Below are 19653 nucleotides of genomic sequence, written 5' to 3' on the forward strand. Positions count from 1 at the left end.
AAGAATACCATTTGTTCTTAGCCCTTAGTTTATTGATTGCTTTGGAAGTAATTTACCACTACCTATTTTTAATGCTCTAATATGAAGAAAAGATGTATTTTTGAAAGTTAATAAAGCTATTCCTGATGTGTCATATAACTTTTATTACAAGAACTGAATTTTATTTAGAATAATTTTGCATATCCACAAAAGGAAAATTACCCTTTTGTGTATAAAATGCAACTCCCATGTTTGTTTGGTAAAATAAATCAATGATTATATAACAAATTGTGTCACAATAAATTAACTCTATTTCACTATGTATTAATTTGATTCAGTTATAATTAACAAGAAATATCTTACTCTCTATAAGTGGAAACTAAACCATATATGCCATAAATTAAAATAATAGGACCAAATTATCACACATTTCTCTTAAGTTAATTCCCCAGAATTTCTTAACAACTTACTGTATGGTAATCAAACCAGCGAGCATAAGGGACATAGCCATTTACAACTTCAGTATCCTAGAATTAAAGATGCAGACATTAAAAACATACAAATCAAGGGAAATTTATTTTTTGAACAAAAATACGAACTGGGACTTACAGCTTCTAATACAGGAGTAACCATAAATGCCGGACCCCACAAGAACTGCTTGTATATATCCCAGGTTACTGTGTCATTAAAGAACCTTGAAAAAATATGTACAAATAATTTAATTAAATCTTTATTTCTATAAAGTACAATAATCACTTAAATTACATTAGAAAATGAAACTTTGTACATTAAAATTAGAGCAAGCTACAAAAAATGAACAGTTCTATCACTTGGAATTTAATGTGCAAGGTATAATACTTTATGAGTAAATCTAATCTATTTCTAACCTGATAGAATGCAGAGAACTTTGATGAACAACTAAATGAAAACTCTGCTTTAAAAATAACTCATAAACAAACCAAGAATTAACTTTGCCCAGTATAAGATAAACAAACTGGAAAGCAAAAACTATGAATAAACACTCTGGAAGAAAAATGAAAAATGTGTGTATCAGTATCTTGAATTAGCAATTTTAAAACATTTGTTCATCTTACTTAAAGCAGATCTTACTGCATAGTGGATTTACATTTTCTTAAAGGTTCTTCTCTTTTTTAATAGAATTATAAATCTGAGACATAAATACCTGGAATATACAAAATCATTTTTTCCCCCAAAGTTTGAGAAAAGCCACTATTTAGTAGCCATATTTCTATTTTTTTCTTTTCTTTAGATTTATTTATTTATGCATACAAGAGCTGGGGTATATGCCAGAGTTGCAGGGAGTGAGAAGGTTCACCAAAGGCAGAGTAGAGAACAGAACAGGCAGACTGACTGAAGTACACTGCTGAGGGGAGCAGCGGGCTGCAGTGGCTGCTGACAGTCTCATAGGTTGTATCTTAACCCCTTGAGCCACCAGGGAGGCCCAAGTACCCATGTTTTTTCTCTAATTGAAATTAAAGTGCAGTTTTTGTTGGTTTGTTTGTTTTAAACCGAGATTAGTGCAAAATTGGACTGCTGAAATTACTTCTCCATGAACTTCCCATGGGGAAAATGTCCCAGAAAGTATCAATAGGACAAGGAACTGCATAGACCCAATTTAGACCTGGCACTGCTGTGGGAAGTTAATAAGGAAAAGCCAAAAGAAAAAGTATGAACACGAAAGTGGCAAGATATTAATAAAATGTCAGCAGAGACATTGAAGGGACTATGATGATAAGTTAATAAAGCAACTAGAGGATAATTTGAATTGAAGGAAATCTTTAAGTAAACTGCATCAAAACAGTGGTCAATCTATTATTATGGCAATTTTAGGTTTGTTACTATTGCTTTAATTTGAATAAATATTTGCTATTTACATTTTAATGGTTTAGCAAAAATACAATCTAACAATTCTTCTTATTCAATTACTCTATTACAGGTTACACAAAAATCTAATTCAAGCTTTATTTGTATTTTTGTTTGAATCTGTTTTTTTATTTGTTAACAACCACAATTTATTTGCATTTTTTAAAAATTAGAACATCTAAAATTTCAGCAACTGTGGCCATGAAAAAAGAATTTCAATATTTGATGTAGAATTGGTATTGATTTATTTAACTGCTAATAGCTTCAATCAAAGCAATTACAATATAAAATATTATTAATTCCCAAGAATTTTTTTAAATGTTCAATGTAATAGAGTATATGCAATCATCTACAATAACACCTAGTACATAGTAGTTAGACCCAAGAAGAATGATTACTTATTAATAAGTGATTAATATTTATTTGTGTATATATTAGTAAAACCAAAAGGTATATATACTATAGGGGACTATGGTGATGATGCACAGGTAAACTGGTGGTGGGAATTTCATGAGGAAATCATATATTGTACAAAAATGAAGGGTGATGTAATAAATATATATATATATATATAAACCAAAAAACCCAAAAGATGCTACAATGCAATGAAAAACTTTTCAATTTAAAATAGTCTATATTGTACAAGACATTATCAACTAAATTAAATGAAATATATAACTCTGTAGTATGAAAAGAAATTTATACTCACTCATGCAAAAGGGGTCGGATGACAGTGCCACCATTAGCATGAACTTCATGCATCTGTGTATAAAAATAGGGCAATAAAGTATATCTAATATTTAGAATTTCCCTTGACATGTTAGCAAAAGTTTGATTCCAGGAAACAGGATCTTGTCTCTGCAACAGAGCAAAATATAATAGTCACAAACTCTTATTTTTGCTTAAGACATAATCGTCAATACATATTTTGAAAATAATAAGTTAATAACATTAACTTGTCACAAATTATATTCTGTAGTCACTAAAATCTTATGCGAACATATTTCTATGCCATGTGATGCAAAATACAGTATTAATAGTTTAATAATAAAATTGCAAATTAAGCCCATGGATTGATTTATTTTATATGGACATATGTAGAGAGTGGTTCACATGAATAGGTGAAAATTACATTGTCAACTATGGTGATAATCTAGGTTGGGGTGAAAATTCTAGGAGATCTACGAAATCCACATGGTGACTTTGTACATTGCATTGTATTCTCATGGGAAATGAATAAATTATGTTACTGAAGAATTAACAGTATAAGAAGTAATGTCCTAATATTGGAGAGAAGAAAGAGCATGTCCAAGTGTGTTGTGGGCTACATACTACAAGCCAAAGACTAAAATTGATATTGTAAAAAAAATTATATTTACTGGTCAAAACTTACCGTTAGGTAAAATGATTAATACTGTCTATTTCAGTGGTTTTAACATTTGCCTTTTAAATCTGTTCCTTTTATGCATGGATTCTACTATTTCAAATGACTTTTGACATTTCACTATTTAGTTTGAAGCTGATTTTTTTTTAAACTGTTCCACAGCAGTTTGAAAGAAATGCAGAAGCAGATTATATAGAACAGTAAAAAGTATGTGAAAAGGCTCAAAGTATTCATCTACAAATCATCCAACTAAGATCAATTCTTATATCAATAAATTCTAAGATCAATAAATTTAGAGGTGGAGAGAGATTAAAGTATATGTAGTAATTACATACTCTAGTAAATGCAATGTTGTGATTTCTTGAGTATGGATAAAATGCTCCAAGTTGCATCCAGCGGGCACAGAGTTGATATTCTGAATTGTTGAAGAAACCACAGATATCTGCTCCAGTCTAAAATATATTGTTATATTTAATTCACATTTAATAGATGGCTTATTAATATTTGCAAGTTATGAAGATAAAAGGAACAGAGCCACTTACATAAGATATCCCAAAGAGACTAAATTCCATCATACCTAAAATAATTAGAACAACAAAATTAGAAAGCTACGTTTTTATATATTTTAATATTTGCTTTTGTCCTATTTATTAAGATTTTTTAGCTCTAATAAAAACCTCTCATTCAAGGAAATATTTATCAGATTATTAATATGCATTGTATCATTTATTTTATATTCATACATATTTTTACTCTATAATGTTATGAAATCTAAGCGTTCTTGACTCTTGAAAGATGACATATTTAGAGCAAAACACATACTATATAGTGAGAAGGAAGTGGTCATGCTTTTGTTGATTTCATTTTTCATATTAAGAGTTTGTGTCTGCAATATTTTAACCATAGGTCTTATCATTTGAAACAACTGAATTACTCTTATTAAATAGAAGCTGGGCCTCCCCGGTGGTGCAGGGATTGAGCACCATTCTATGAAGCTGTCTGCAGCCTCTACGGCACAGGTTCGATTCCTGTTCAGCCAGGGAGATACCCACATGGCTCAGCAGTCCTCTCCTGCCTCGCCTGCTGCTCACCTCAGCAGTGTCTTTGGTCAGTCTGCCTGTCTGTTCCCCACTCTGTCTCTGGTGAATTCTCTCACCCTTCCGCACCTCCAACCTGTATCCCAGTTCTTGTATAAATAAATAAATCTTAAAAAAACAAGCCAGTGAATAATGGTCACTTCAATTAAACAAAATGCTTTTGATTTTTTAACACTCCTTTTAAAGGAATGTTTCTATTATCTTCCTTGAACCCTACTATTAAAGGTTAAAAAATATTAAAATATATATGAAATAAAAATATCCATCTCTTAGAGAGGCAACTCTAGACAATGTACAATTCCCTGGAGGGATTTCGCTGACATGTGAGTGGGCAAAGATCCAATTGTCTGGGGCCTCCCTGGTGGCACAGTGGGTTGAGCACAGCAAGCTGTGCGCAGCCTCTGCAGTGTGGGTTGGATTCCTGGCCAGCCAGGGAGATTCCCACATGGTGCAACAGACCTCTCCTGTCTTGCCTGCTGCTCCCCTCAGCAGTGTATTTCGGTCCATCTGCCTGTTTATGCTCCCTGCTCTGTCTCTGGTGAATCCTCTCCCTCCCACGCCTCTGGCCTGTACCCCAGTTCTTGAATAAAAATAGATAAATCTTTAAAAAAAAGATCCAACTGTGCAATTGTGTGCAATGGGAACTATGTAGACTTAGAAAAAATTGGGAAGTCTGCAATTAGAACAGAACGTGCACAGTGCACCCAAAGCAAACTCACCTATCCACCTGTCTAGAAGAAATCACAGAGAAGCCAGGCTGAGCAAGGCCAGACTTCATGAAAAGTACAACAATAGAAAGAAGGACTTTAGAATTAACTCACAATTCTCTAGAAAGTAAACAAAGGACACATATACATCCCAGGCATTCAAGAACTGCAGGTAAGCAAGGTTGGGGCAGTTATCGTGGGTGGCCATAGTGTTACGTTGCCACACAAGTGCCTGCTACATACACAGCACTGCCTTTTAGACAAGTGCAAATCAATCCCAGAACATGATCCTGGTGGTCCAGATGCTGCTCTTTCCAGTGGGAGAAGCAAACTTCATAGATACTGACCCTCAGCAGAAAAGACCAGCAGGGAGGCAGGATGGAAACTGAATACAACCTAAGCATAGAATACAATGCTGTGGAATGAAAGAAGAGATAGAGGCAACTAACATAATTTCTCAAACTGAGAAGAAGGATTAAAGTCCCCAATCTCTCTTGCCTCACACCAAGGTAAACTAAGAAGAGAAACAAGGCAAGAAAATTTATCCCAGGGCTCCCACCACACACAAGAGCATGCATTGCTGTAAACAAGGCAATACACATGCCAAGCAAACAAGTTACAATCACAACACAAGATGGAAATGCAAAGCAAGAAGGACAGAAGTCCTGGAATAAATACCAAAGAATCTGATTAGACAAAATATCTGATAACAACTTCAAGTTAGCAACATTAAAAAGTGTAAATGAGATACTGGAAGGTCAGCTATAGGCAGATAAACAAACACAAGATCTCTGAAAGGATAACCAGGAACAAAGAGCATTCTTACCAAAAGATAGTGAATATATTATAAAGGTCACACAAAGAGGTTCTTAATGAAATTTAGATGACTATAGAAAAGGATTTCAATAGAATTTGACTGGCAGAAGAAAGAAGTTCAGTTGTAGACGATGCAAGTAACAAATTGCAAATTTAGAAGAAGTCAAGAGAAAGGAAAAATGAGGAAACCAGACTAAATTAGAAGAGGAAATCTAATAATTACAAGTGCTCCAGAAGGGAGAAAAAAATAGGAGCATAAACACTATTAAAAAAATAATTAAGACCTTCTGAACCTACACAATGCATTAAATATGGATGTCCAGGAAGCATAAAGAACACCTAAATTTTAAAATGCAAAAAGACCTATAACCACTGTGAAATTATCAAAAATAAAATATAAAGAAAAATTTTGCAGAAAGTTAGGAAAGAAAATAACTTACAAATACTTCCAAATTGGGATCTCCCTGGATTTCAGCCTAGACAACAGTTAAGAGGAGAGTAAAGGAAATATTTGCAATCATAAAATACAAAAACTGCCAGTCAGGACTCCTCTATCTTATAAAATTATCAATTAAGTATGAAAGTGTAATAAAGGTTTTCTCAGAGAACAGAATTAGCTAATTAAGTTTGCCACACATTCTCTTTAAGTAATCCTGAAAGGAGCTTTTCTACAAGAAAAGAAAAACTGAAAACACAAACTCCAGATCAAATGACAATGATAATATAGCACTAGAAGCATGAGCAAGAATACTAGGAGTCAACAACAAAATACTATTGTGGGGGGAGGGGAAATATGGGCAGAACTTGTTCAGTTAAATATCAGAGAGCAGACACCAGCTCATAAAGGAATACAGGACCTCACATAAGAATTTAAGTAAAGCCCCCATACTATCTACTAATCAGAGAAGAAGACGTGAAAAATTTGTAGACATACTACATAAAAACATCCAGGAATAAAAGAGAAAATTAATGGAAAAGGAGACAAAATAAACATAAAACAATCAAAACAAACAACAGATAATAAAATGTTCATATCAATAATCACTTTAATTGTGAGTGGTCTGAATTTACCAATAAAAAACACAGAGGTAAAAGATGTGGGAAAAAAAAAATCCAACTATTCACACTCTGTTTATAAGAGAACCATTTAAAACTGAATGACAAAAGCAAACTATAAATCATATGCTAGAATAAAGTCACAAATTCCAGTAACTCAAAATGCAAATTAGGAACTGCTATTCTCATAGCCAGTAGTCTGGACTTTCAACCTAAAATGGTGTTGAAAAAATGGTAATCATGGACAAATATAAACACTGTTCCATGATCAATGGCACTATCTCCAAGAAGATGTAACTATTATTAGCATTCATGTTCCAAACATAGGAAGACATTGTTATAAGGTAACTATTAAAGCTAAAAATATATATATACATCAGGACTTCCCTGGTGATGCAGGGGTTAAAGATAGCACTATCAAGCTGCCAGCCACTACAGCAGGAGTTCTATCCCTGGCCCACCAGGGAGCTAACCCACATGGTGCAGCAGACTTCTCCTGTCTCGCCTGCTACTCCCCTCAGCAGTGCATTTCAGTTGATCTGTTTGTTCTGCACCCCATGCTGTCTCTGGTGAATCCTCTCACCCTCTGCACCTCTGGCCTGTATCCCAGTTCTTCCTTGAAAAAGTAAATAAAATATTTTTAAAAAATCAACAAAAATACAATAATTGTTGAAGACTTCAACACACCACTGACACAAAGGAATAGATTGGCCAGACAGGAAATTAACAAAGAAATAAAACTCTAAATGAAGTATTAAATCAGATGGATTCACTGGACATTTATAGAACTTCATATCCTAAAAATAATGAATACTATTCTTCTGTAGTACACATAAACATTCTCAAGAGTAGAACATATAATAGGGCATATGTCTCAGAAAATACAAGGGTATGGAAATAATACCATGCATCCTCAATGCTATAAAGCCAGAAGCGAACCATAAAAGGAATCCTAAAGTGAACCAAATATATGAAAACTAAACTAACTGCCTCTGAAAAACTGTTGAATCAATGAACAAATCAAAGACAATATGAAAATATATAGAAATTGATGAAAAAAGAGAGAGAAGCTACTAGACCCTATTGGATGCTTTAAAAGAAGTGTTACATGGGAAGTCAATGACAATACAGGCCGATGTCAAAAAAAAAAAAAATCTCCATTTAACAATCTAACTCTGCAGTTAAAGAACTAGAAAAATACAGCAACAAAGCAATCGAAACCAGAGCAGAAATAAATGAAATAGAGAACAAAAAAGATAGATCAGTGAAACAATCAGTTCTGATCCCGCAGATCAGTGAAACAAAAAATTAGTTCTTTGAAAAATTAAGCAACATTGATAATAAATTAGCTATACTTATGAAGATGAGTTAAAATCCAAATTAATAGAATCAGAAATTTAATGGGCAAAATTATAACATATACTGCAGAAATATACAAGATCATAAGAACTTATTACAAAATTCTCTAGGCACATGATTTGGACTCTCAGAAGAAATGGACAAATGATTAGATTCATACACAAATGCTGAAGTTGAAAGAGTAATAAAAAGCTTCCTCATGAATAGCACAGGAGCAAATGTTTTCTTCAGTAACTTCTACTACATCTATAAAGAAGATCTAATACATATCCTATTAAAAATCATAAAAAAATGACAGTGAGAAATTTTTCAGACCAAATTCTATGAGGCCAACATTATCCTGTTTCCAAAATGAAAAATAGTAATATGAAAACATAAAATTATAGACCAATATCTCTAATGAACATGATACAAAAATTCTTGATAGAATACAGCAAAAAATAAAGTGGATTGTCCACCATTATCAAGTAGCCTTCATCCCAGGGATGCAAGACTGGTTCAATATGTGCAGTTCAATCTATGTCATCTACTAGATCAGAAAAAAAGGAAGACAAAACCCACATTATCACCCCAAAGATGTCAGATGTGACAAAATCTAGGATGCATTTATGAGAAAAAAATCTTGAAAAGTAGAAATCAATGGAACCTATCTAAGTATTATAAAAGCTGTATATGACAAGTCCACAGACAACATCATATTCAATGGTGAAAAGGTGAAAACTTCCCTGGTATGATCAAGAACAAGACACGGATATCTATGAACATCACTAACATGTAATATAGTTATGGAAGTATTATCTGAATCTATTATGCAAGAAAAAGACATGAAAATAAATTAAATTGAAAATGAAGTGAAGTGTCATTATTCACTGATGATGTGTTAATTATAGAGAAATCAAAACATTTTACAAAGACATCTAGGAATGATAAATGACTATGGTAAGCTAGCAGGATACAAAATCAATACATAAAAATCAGTGGCATTTTTTTCTATATGAAAAAATGTATCAGAATAAAGGGAAATAAGGAATATAGTTCAATCCATAAAGAAGGGAATATCTGGGAATTTCCTCACTGAAGGAAGTGAAGGAACTCTAATTTGAAAACTATAAAACTGCTGAAAAATATAATAATATACAAGGAATGTGAAAATAGCCCATGCTCCTGAGTAGGAATAATTAACATAATTAAAGTGGTCATACTAACTAAAGCAATTTAAAGATTTATTGCAAAATGTATCAAAGCACCAAGGACTTTTTAAAGGAAATTTAAACATTATCAAATGTATATGGAGCTTCAAAAGGCACAAAATAGCTAAAACAATCTCAAGAGAAAAGAAAAATTGAGATATCAAACTTACTAACTTCAAACACAGTAACTGTAATCAGAAAAATATGATTATGGAACAAAAACAGAAAATAAATCCAATGGAACAGAATTGGGAACCGAGAGATTAAATCCATATAAATATGCACAGTTAATCTTTGACAAAGAAGCTATAGCCATACAATGAAGAAAATATAGTCTTTATAGTAAATGGTGCTGGGAAAACATGGGTAGCCACTTGTGAAAACATAAAGAAGGATTTACATTTGATTTTGCACAATAATGAATTTAAAATCAGTTAAAGATTTAAACGTAAGAAGCCAAAACATTAAGTACTCGAAAGAAAATATAAGAGACACACTATAGGACATCTATCACAAAGATGTATTTGGGAGTAAAACCCCAACAGCAAAGGGAACAAAACTAAAAAACAAATGGGACTACATCAAACTTAAAAGATTTTGCCCCCCAAATAAACCATCACAAAAAACAAAAGACAAACTAAGCATGGGGAAATTTTTTGTTTATACTGTACATTTGACAAAGGCTTAATTCCCCAAATTTGCAAAGTTCACAAGTCAATGACAAAGAAACAAGCAATCCAATTAAAAAATGAAAAGTGATCTCAATAGACACTTCTCTGAAGAAAATATTTAGATGGCCTATAGATAAATGATTTTTCAACATCACTTCTTATAAGAGAAATACAAATTAAAGCCCACTTTGAGATACCAACTCACCCCTATAAGAATGACCCATATAAAGAAGAATGAAATTAACAAATATCAGCGAGATTGTGATGAAAAAGGTACTATCACCCACTGTTGGTGGGAATCCAAGCTGCTACAGCTCCTGTGAAAAACAATAGTCTTAAAAATTTTTGAGCAAATAAAAGTGGAAATTCCATACGGCCCAGCAAATACCTCTATAAGGTATTTAGGTATTTATTCAAATAAATGAAAATTCTAATATTAAAAGATTTATCTACATCTGTGTACACAACAGCATTGTTCACAATTGCCAAATCATGGAGTCAAAACAAGTCCCCTTCATAAGATGAATGGCTAGAAAAATCATGAAACATCTACTTGATGGAATATTACACAGCTACAAAGAAAGATGGAGGCATTAAGGATAAATGATGGACTTCAAGGTAATTATGTTGAAGAAAATCAGTCAAAATGTGAAAGATAGCAAGTGGTTTCACTCTGCAGAATAATAAAATTCTGCAGAATATTATCATATATATAAAAAATAGAAGGACTAATACTTGAACTCTGCAAACAGAGTTAACTGTGCTTATCAGGGGGTTTGGAAGAGGGAGGCAGATGGACTTTGGACATGGATTGTTTAATAGAGTCAAAACAACAACAACCAAAACCAAAAACAAAAACAAAAAAGACGATGTTTATTTAATTATTTTCAAGTAACTTACAAATTTTGGTTTGAAATGTTTCATTCTTTAACTCATTCTCTAAACTCTAGATTTCTATTCTTAGTCCTAGATGTTATTTTTTTCAGTTCCTGCCCATTCTAATCTGGAAACTGAGAGCACAAAAGGACTTATACTGTATCTCAAAATAGACTTGTAGGGTTCCATTAGATTCTATGTTGCATCCAAGATCCTGCTTCTTGCTCAACTGCTTTTTCATGATGTCAACTGTCACCACAGATGATGCCAAAAGCTAAGTTCCAAGAAAGAATCTTAAAATACATGATCTAGCATTAGCTAAAGTAAATTAACTTATATAATGCTGAAAGCAGTAACTACAAAATTAGTGACTTTGACATACCTATGATTGATTTGTCCAAATTGTCCCATTCTGCATAGTTATCTCCAAGCCAGTGTCCTGCCCACCGCCCTGCAGTTGGATATGTGGAACGAGAAACAACAATTCCTCTTTTGCCAGTTGTCTTCTGCAATGCACTAAAATGGGGAAGGATCTATTCAGTTTTTATATTAGATATTTCTACTTATGATCACTTCATTATTTGATTGAAGATGCCGGTTTTATCTTTTAGTAAATCTAGCTCTTATATAAAAGATTCACTCTATTATAGTATAAAATTCTCCCTTCGAATAATTACCAGTACTTTGCTAAGTGGCCTTTATATATGGTCAATTAATCTAAGTTAAGTCAACTATTAACATGATCAAATTGACTACTCATTTTGTAGGCTTTTTAATGAACTAATTTTATTATATATAAATGTGTTATTTTTCACCTAAATTATATGTTTATTTTATGGAGGCAACATTGGTTTACATTATTGTTTGTTTTAGAGGTATGTATTTTTTGTAATAAAAATCTAGGTCCTAATTACTGATTTGTTCCAAACCTTCTCAATTATGACTTGTCCAAACCTGATCTCCATACTACTCACCAAAGAATCTTGCTATAATATTCCCTATTTTTAACATGGAAGAGATGGTCACATTCTTGGAATTATGTAACATATGAGACTAAGTAGGAAAGAAACAGAAAACTTAAACAGACGGTCACAAGCAAGGCAACTGAATATAGTATGAAGACTTCCATTTCTTTCTAATTTTAATTAAAATGTCTTTAATTCTATCATTTGATTATATGAGGTGTAATTTATTTTTAGTGTTCCTTTAGCTTTGTCAAGGTTGTTAAGTATAAATGACAATGTTTTAATTTTTTAAATTTTTGAAGGAGTGGTTAACTTTTTTCTCATATAACTGAAAAAAAAAATTGCTGCAAAAGCACCTATAACATGTGAAAAGTCTATGACTGAAAATTGGGCTAATTTAACTCAAAATTTGAAATTTATTAAGTTGCTTAATTTAAATACCAAATGTGATTAAAAATTTTACAAAAAAATAGTACAGGAACAAAGCTAACAGTTCATTTAAATATATTTCACAATATTAAAAGACATTCTTTATAAGATTATACTGATATCTTTCCCATAACATTTTTAAGATGTAAAACAGCCTCAGACATGTTTAAACACATTCATAAATCAACAATTTACAAATGTACCCTTACCTTCCTTGAACTTACATATACATTTTTTTATAATTTTGTTGGGGTAACTAAGTCTTTTAAATTTGCTAAGCCCCTACAATGTGTCAGAAACAATACTGTATCTTGAAATGTGGTCCAAAAATTTAATTGATGACTCTCTATGAAGAAAATACTTTCTTTCAATTTCTCTTGAACTGTGTACTTTCATCTTAATATACATAACTGGTTCATATTTAAGTTCTCATGGTTTGTTTATATACATATATATGATTATACATATTTATACATACTATCTATGGGTATCTATGCATACATATATATGCATTTATACACACATATATACTATTGGTAAAGTGAAGTTAGCTGAGGATAGCTGGAAAATAAAAAGGCATTGTTGAAGAATAGTCTGTTTTTTTTTTTTCTTAAAAATGACATTTCCTAGACTTCATAAACAAATTTAGTGTCTTTACACTAAGATTTGGTGAACAAATCTGTGGTCATTCATTCAAGTAATAATTTCTTAAATATTTGACCTATTCTAAGTTAAAGAATTTGGTGCTAGCGATAAGACAATGAGGAGATATTACCTATACTACTTACTCCAAAGAACATTTTATACTTTATCAACCTCCATCATATAACTGAGCAGCAAATTTCAAACCCAGAATCTCATTAGAACCAACTAGGAAACTTTCTTACATTCATATATTTAGACTTTAAGACAGACCTATTAAATCAGCATTAAAAAAAAAAAACATTCTTTCTGTGACTACAATGTGCATTTAAGATCCAGTGTTCGGAAGTTACATTACGCAGTATGGGGCCCCCTTGAAATATGGGGCCAATGGACTTATAATTACATTCAAACTCATTTATTTTAAGTAAAATTTAAATTTCTTTCCCACCCAAGTAAAACAAGTTACTCAGCAATCATATATGGCTAGTAGCTACCATATTTGATTTACAGAATTGTATTTTTTTATTTTTTGAGATTTATTTTGAGATTTTTAGAATTATTAGGGCATTTCATTTATGGCAGAAAGTTATATTGACCAATAAAGAGTTAATTGTCATAGAATGGCCTGTGTACCATTATTATCAATGTCACATAGAAGTTGCTTGGTATGGACATTCAAATCTGAGGAGCTAAAAATCACTGACACATACCTATTCTCATAACGATTATTTTAAATAACAGATTTAATTAAGCTTTAATGTCTAAATTAATAATTTCATATTATATAAATTATTTTCTCATTTATGAATTCAAAAGTGAATACTGAGCATCTATCATTTTTAGGCACTGTGTTCCTATGAGCCGTGTACACAGTGGGGAATAAAAACGTTCAGGATTATTTTTTGAAGGATATACAAATTTTTAAATGTTATAGATTGTGAAAGGGAAACAAATTGTTGTAATTACAGTGAAGGATAAGTCAATTACAGATAACATTGATAAGAAAAGTGCTACCAGATAAGAACAAATCAGCAAGAAAGAATTTTAAAGAAAGTATCATTGTTTCTATATCTTAAAGGATCATGTGATTAGATAAGCTAATAATGAAAGTGATCATTGCTTACTCATAAGTAGGTTTTGCTTGTGACCACCCATATAGATTGTGAACATCATAATGTGAAACTGATGATCCATCACTTAGTATATGCTCAGTTTCCATACACAAAGTTCTGAAATGCAATCCTTCAGTTCTTTTTGTGAGTGCTAGGAAAATCAATGAAAAAAGATAATAAATTATGTTACATCAAAATATGCAAAAATGGCTATATATTATTTTGACAAAACATATAATTTTTTATTTTTTATTGAATTTTAACCTTTGGTACAGTGTCTATGCTAATTACAAATGAAAAAAAGATGGTCTTCACCTAAAACAGATGTTATTTATATAAGTGTGACTGAAAAATGTGTGAAAAGTTTTGCACTATTCAGTAATAAAATATTATGAATTAACATTAATCAATAAAAATCTAAAAATAAGTGTACTCCTGAAAATCTATCATTTAGTACACTTAAGTTGATATATAATGATTAAATCTATTTTATTTTTTAAAAATCCATTTTTAATATGAAGTCCTGAAGTTAATAGCATGAAAAATGCTTTAACAGCATTTGATTGGCTTTTCCACAATTTGACATGCTATTTCCAGAGCTTTGCCATTACTTTCAGATGCTAGCATTTTATGAAGTTTACTGCCTACATAAAAGCATGAGGATGAATGCTGGAAAGCTCTTATTTTCTTCTTAGATCAGAGACAGCAGAATAATGTTAATATTCTTTCCTTTTTTTCCAAGTATAACAAGAATTAAAACAATTTTAAGATTTTTTTTAATCTTAAAGATATTGATCCAATATATGAACCTAAGATATCTCTATTTCTTTGTGTCTTATTTTATTTTTTTTTTTGACAATGAGTTGTAGTTTTCAACATACAGGTGCTATACATTGTATGATGCTGGTGAGGATGTGGAGGAAATGAACACTCATTTTCTCTGGTAACACTATAAATTGGTACAGTTTATATAAAAAATGTTATGGAGATTCCCTGAAAAAAAAATCTGAAAAGTGGGAAATATTGTGATCCAGCAATCCACTACGAGGCATTTACCCAAAGAGTATGAAAACAATAATGTCTGGAGCCGTCCGGAGCATGCACCGTGTTGCACATGCATGTGATGAGTTAAGTTTCGCTTTACAGTTTCGCCTTCTGAGAAACCACTGTGTTTTCCTGTAAATCACCTGAGACTGGGAGGTATGATGGGAGGAGCTACCAGGGTATAAGAAGAGAACCATGAGATAGTAGAGAGGATACTGCGAGAGGATACTGCGAGAGGAGCAGAGAGAAGGCCGGGGAAGAAAGAGAAGGAAAAGGAAAAATAAAGAAGCAACCGCTAGCGTCAAGTTGTCTCAAGCCCCTCATTTCAATCCTCAGCCCTTCTATTTTCATGCCTACGAATCTTGCGGGTCGAGACACAATAATATGAAAATATTTATGCACTCCTATATCCATGGCAACATTATTTATAATAGTTATATCATGGAATCAAACTAAATACCCATCAACAGATGAGAGCATAAATAAATTATAAAATATACTACATGTAGTACTACTCAGCAATTTAAAGATAAAATAGTGTCTTTTGGAAGAAACTCAGTATATTTTGAGGTGATTATGCTAATTAATTAAGTCAGAAAGTGAAATAAAATAACTAGATAATTTTGTTCATTTATCAAATAGAAATAACCAAAGAGGGCAAACTGGCAAAACACAACCAAAAATATCTCTTAAACTTTGTGAAAGAGATTGTTGCTATCAAAACAAATGGGGAAAAAGAGGAGGGTAATATAGGATTATTGTAGTAGCTCTGAATAAATTAAGCATTTGCACATATTAAGGTGTGAGGTACTACCTCCAAAATTATACAGTTGCAAAGTTGAATGGAAAATCAATAACATTTGATTAAAAATGAATATTGACAATGTTTAAATCTGAATTTTTTTATTGTTCTCTTTTTTTTTTTTTTGAGGTAACACTGCTTTTCAATACTATATTTTAGATAGAATAGGTCACACCTTCTCAGATACATATCATTATACCAGACACAGCAGCAGTCAACCTGGGTCCTCCAAAACAACAATTTCAAGCAAATTAGAAATGAGTTCATATAGAAAAAAACATACTTCCTAATTTTCTCCTCAAAATAGTCTTAAATAATAATGGTAATAGGTCAAACTGTGGTCCAGAATGTAGATGGACAGTGATAATTGGAATTATGAATCCTGTCTGATGGCATTAATATCAAATATATGGTAGCAATATTGCACCTGGTATATAAGGAGGATAATTTAGCTCTTCTCTCCTGCATTGATTAGTAACTGATCCATGTACAAAACTTGATGGCTCATTCATATCCTAAAAACAAAAACAAACAAACAAACAAAAAAAACCATGTTTTTTTCAAAAGAACTAATTCAGAGAATCAGTAAATTAAAACAACATATTTGAATACTTACCTATTCATTATTCTAAAGAGGAAAAGTATAAGGCATTTCAATAATACTAAAGAGTTTAACTCACTCGCCCGCTGCTCCCCTCAGCAGTGTATTTCAGTGGATCTGCCTGTTCTGTTCCCCACTATGTCTCTGGTGAATCCTCTCACCACCCTCACACTTCCAGCCTGTACCCCAGTTCTTGTATGCATAAATATTTTTTTAAAAAAATAATAGAGCTTATCTCAGTGCTCTTAATTTTTTTTCAAAGATTTTATTTATTTGTTTGTTTGTTTGTTTGTTTGTTTGTTTATACAAGAACCAGGGTACAGGCCAGATGCACAGGAAAGTGAGAGGATTCACCAGAGACAGAGCGGGTAACAGAACAGGCCGACTGAGGAAATACACTGCTGAGGGGAGCAGCAGGCGTGGCAGGAGGTCTCTGCTGAGTCATGTGGGACCCTCGATGGCTGGCCGGGATTGAACTGGCATTGCAGAGGCTGTGGACAGCTTCACAGCACGGGGTTCAACCACCTGCACCACCAGGTGAGGCCCTGCTCTTAATTTTTAAAAATCCATTCCTCTGAAAAATAGAATGTCTGATTTTTCCTGTTGAGAATATCATATTTTTTTTTCAGTTTCCTAAACATAAAATGACATACTAACTATCTTTTCCCATTGTCTTTCCGTCTACTATTACCACTGACTTTTTATCAATGGGTTTTTTAAAGATTTATTTATTTATGAATACAAGAGCTGAATACAAATTTCAAAGCATATCTCTATTGAGCACATGTCTCAGGATCTCCATAATCATATATAAAGAAACCAGTATCTAGATATATAAATCAGTTTCAATATCAAGGCAAAAAATTATAGTTCATGGGGATAATCTAATAGAATTTTATTATAGCACATGAGATTATACATCAGGTTAACCTGTATTTCCCACTAATTAATGTATCTTTTACACAATTGTTTATAAAATGTATGCTTTACTGTTCTACTGAATCATAGTACAGTGCTGTGAACCACATTTATAATTTATACATAACAACCAATTATAAAGTTGACTTCAATTAAATACATGTTAACTGATGCAGAGGTTGAAAAATAAGCAGAGCAATAAACAATCCAAGCATCTAAAGAATTATTATGAAAAAATCTATTTAAATATTTACTGGGGATAAAGTATTTTTTTTTTTTTTGCTATTAGATTGTTAAAAATCTTAGTTCCATAAGATTATACCTAAGATTAAGAGATTGAGATAATTTTGTTGAATTTGTTAGGGTGTTTGTTAATATATCAAAGAATGATTGAGATTTATCCAAATATTGAATGAAAATAAATGCCCATAGGCTATTATGAATTGCTAGAAAAAGAGAGGAGTTTGGTATCTTGGTCATTAAAAATAGGCAACTTGAATATTCAGGAAATAACATATATGTACATAATTACTAAAACTGTATGTTAGCAGCCTTTTAAATAAGAAAATTCTGTGGAAAAAAAATGAGTGGGCTCATACATTGTATGTTCCTAAAACCGACTTCAGTTTTTTTGTAAAGCAAGTGTCTGATTCAAAGTTGCCCAAGCATTCATACTGAATGAGCTCAAAATAAATAAATAAATAAATAAAAGAGAAACAAAACTAGCTCAAATACATGGCCATTTATACCACTGGATCAGAGCCAGGGCTTAACTTGTCACACTCCCTAGAAGACACTTTTGTTTTAGAGATTCTGGCTGATTTAGTTTTCTGATAAATTGGGATTGAGTTTAGTATTCCCCCTTCCCATTTTCCTTCTTTGCCCCTATTCCCATATTTTAAATTTTCTTTCTTATGAATATTTTCAATTCAACAATAAAAATGTAAGCTCAGAACAATAAAATGTAAGCTTTTACAATAAAAAATGTAAGCTCAGAACAGACTAGACCCCCCCTCACCCTTAACCCTGAGAGCTCAAATAAAAGTAGGACCCCAAACTCTTCTCTGTCTCTCCTCTCCTCTCCCTCCCTCTCCTTCTAATTCTCCTTTCCCATGACTTTAAAGTTACCCAGGTATGCTCTATAATGTCCCTGTCTTATAAGTACTAGATCACGATATTTTCAGTTTCTTGATGGTTATCGCTGAAGGGTATTTTTCCATCATAAGAACCCTAAACCTTAGTGCAGTCTTAATATGGCTGTCTTAATATTTACTTAATAAAAGGGGGAAATAATATGGAAAAGTCACCTGGGCTCAGGTGAATGTTCTCAGGTATTATTATTATTTTTTTAAAGATTTATTTATTTATACAAGCATAGGGTGCAGTCAGAAGCACCGGAGGGTGAGAGAATTCACCAGAGCCAGAGCGGGGAACAAAACAGGCAGACAGACGAAGTACACTGCTGAGGGGAGCAGCGGGCATGGCAGGAGAGGTCTGCGCACCATGTGGGACCCTCGCGGAGGCCAGGGATGGAACAGGTGCTACAAAGGCTTCATGCAGCTTCACAGCCCAGCGCTCAACCACTGCACCACTAGGGTAGGCCCTTGTTCTCAGGTATTATTAACACTAATGTTATTACTAGAGTCTACTAAAATTTGTGTTATCACTACTCAACAAATAACTTAAAATATGAATTGTCCATAGTGTACTTACAATCCACAAACCATCAAACTTAATCTGTTTATTGTAGAAATCTGCAATTTCATTTGCCCACCATTCTGCTGTAGAATTCTTAAAGAAATCTGGAAATGCTACATGAGCTCTTGAAGCCTGTTAAAACAAAACCCATAGCCACATGTAGAAAGTCATAACAGTGACTCTATATGCCTAAGTCAGACATTTATAGAACACAAGTTGCACACGAGTGATAGATTTCCTCCAACCACCTTACAGTGTTGAGGAGGAAAAGGATCGTGAAAAATCTATGAGGAGAGAAGAGAAAAACCTGAGAGTCTTAGGTGAATTCTAAATATTCAGTTCAAACCACACATATACATGTTTGGGGGGCTTTTTAGATTGAAAGGATATGTTTTTATTATCCATATCTTTAGAGTCCTG

At 32.5% G+C, this 19653-nt stretch overlaps 1 protein-coding gene across 1 annotated transcript in view; it reads right to left on the bottom strand.

The window, feature by feature from the left end:
- Positions 1–19653, bottom strand: part of SI (sucrase-isomaltase) — a gene marked incomplete at both ends in the record, with an annotated part of 161716 nt that overhangs the window by 48323 nt on the left and 93740 nt on the right. Inside the window, 9 exons of the mRNA XM_084232623.1 lie at positions 450–506; positions 589–673; positions 2573–2721; positions 3583–3699; positions 3790–3824; positions 11402–11535; positions 14183–14321; positions 16444–16531; positions 19249–19365. Of these exons, the coding sequence (XP_084088749.1) occupies positions 450–506; positions 589–673; positions 2573–2721; positions 3583–3699; positions 3790–3824; positions 11402–11535; positions 14183–14321; positions 16444–16531; positions 19249–19365 (921 nt within the window). The remainder of the gene's footprint in view (positions 1–449; positions 507–588; positions 674–2572; positions 2722–3582; positions 3700–3789; positions 3825–11401; positions 11536–14182; positions 14322–16443; positions 16532–19248; positions 19366–19653) is intronic.

The sequence above is a fragment of the Talpa europaea genome (genome assembly GCF_964194135.1).
Source record: "Talpa europaea genome assembly, chromosome: 4".
Lineage (NCBI taxonomy): Eukaryota > Metazoa > Chordata > Mammalia > Eulipotyphla > Talpidae > Talpa > Talpa europaea.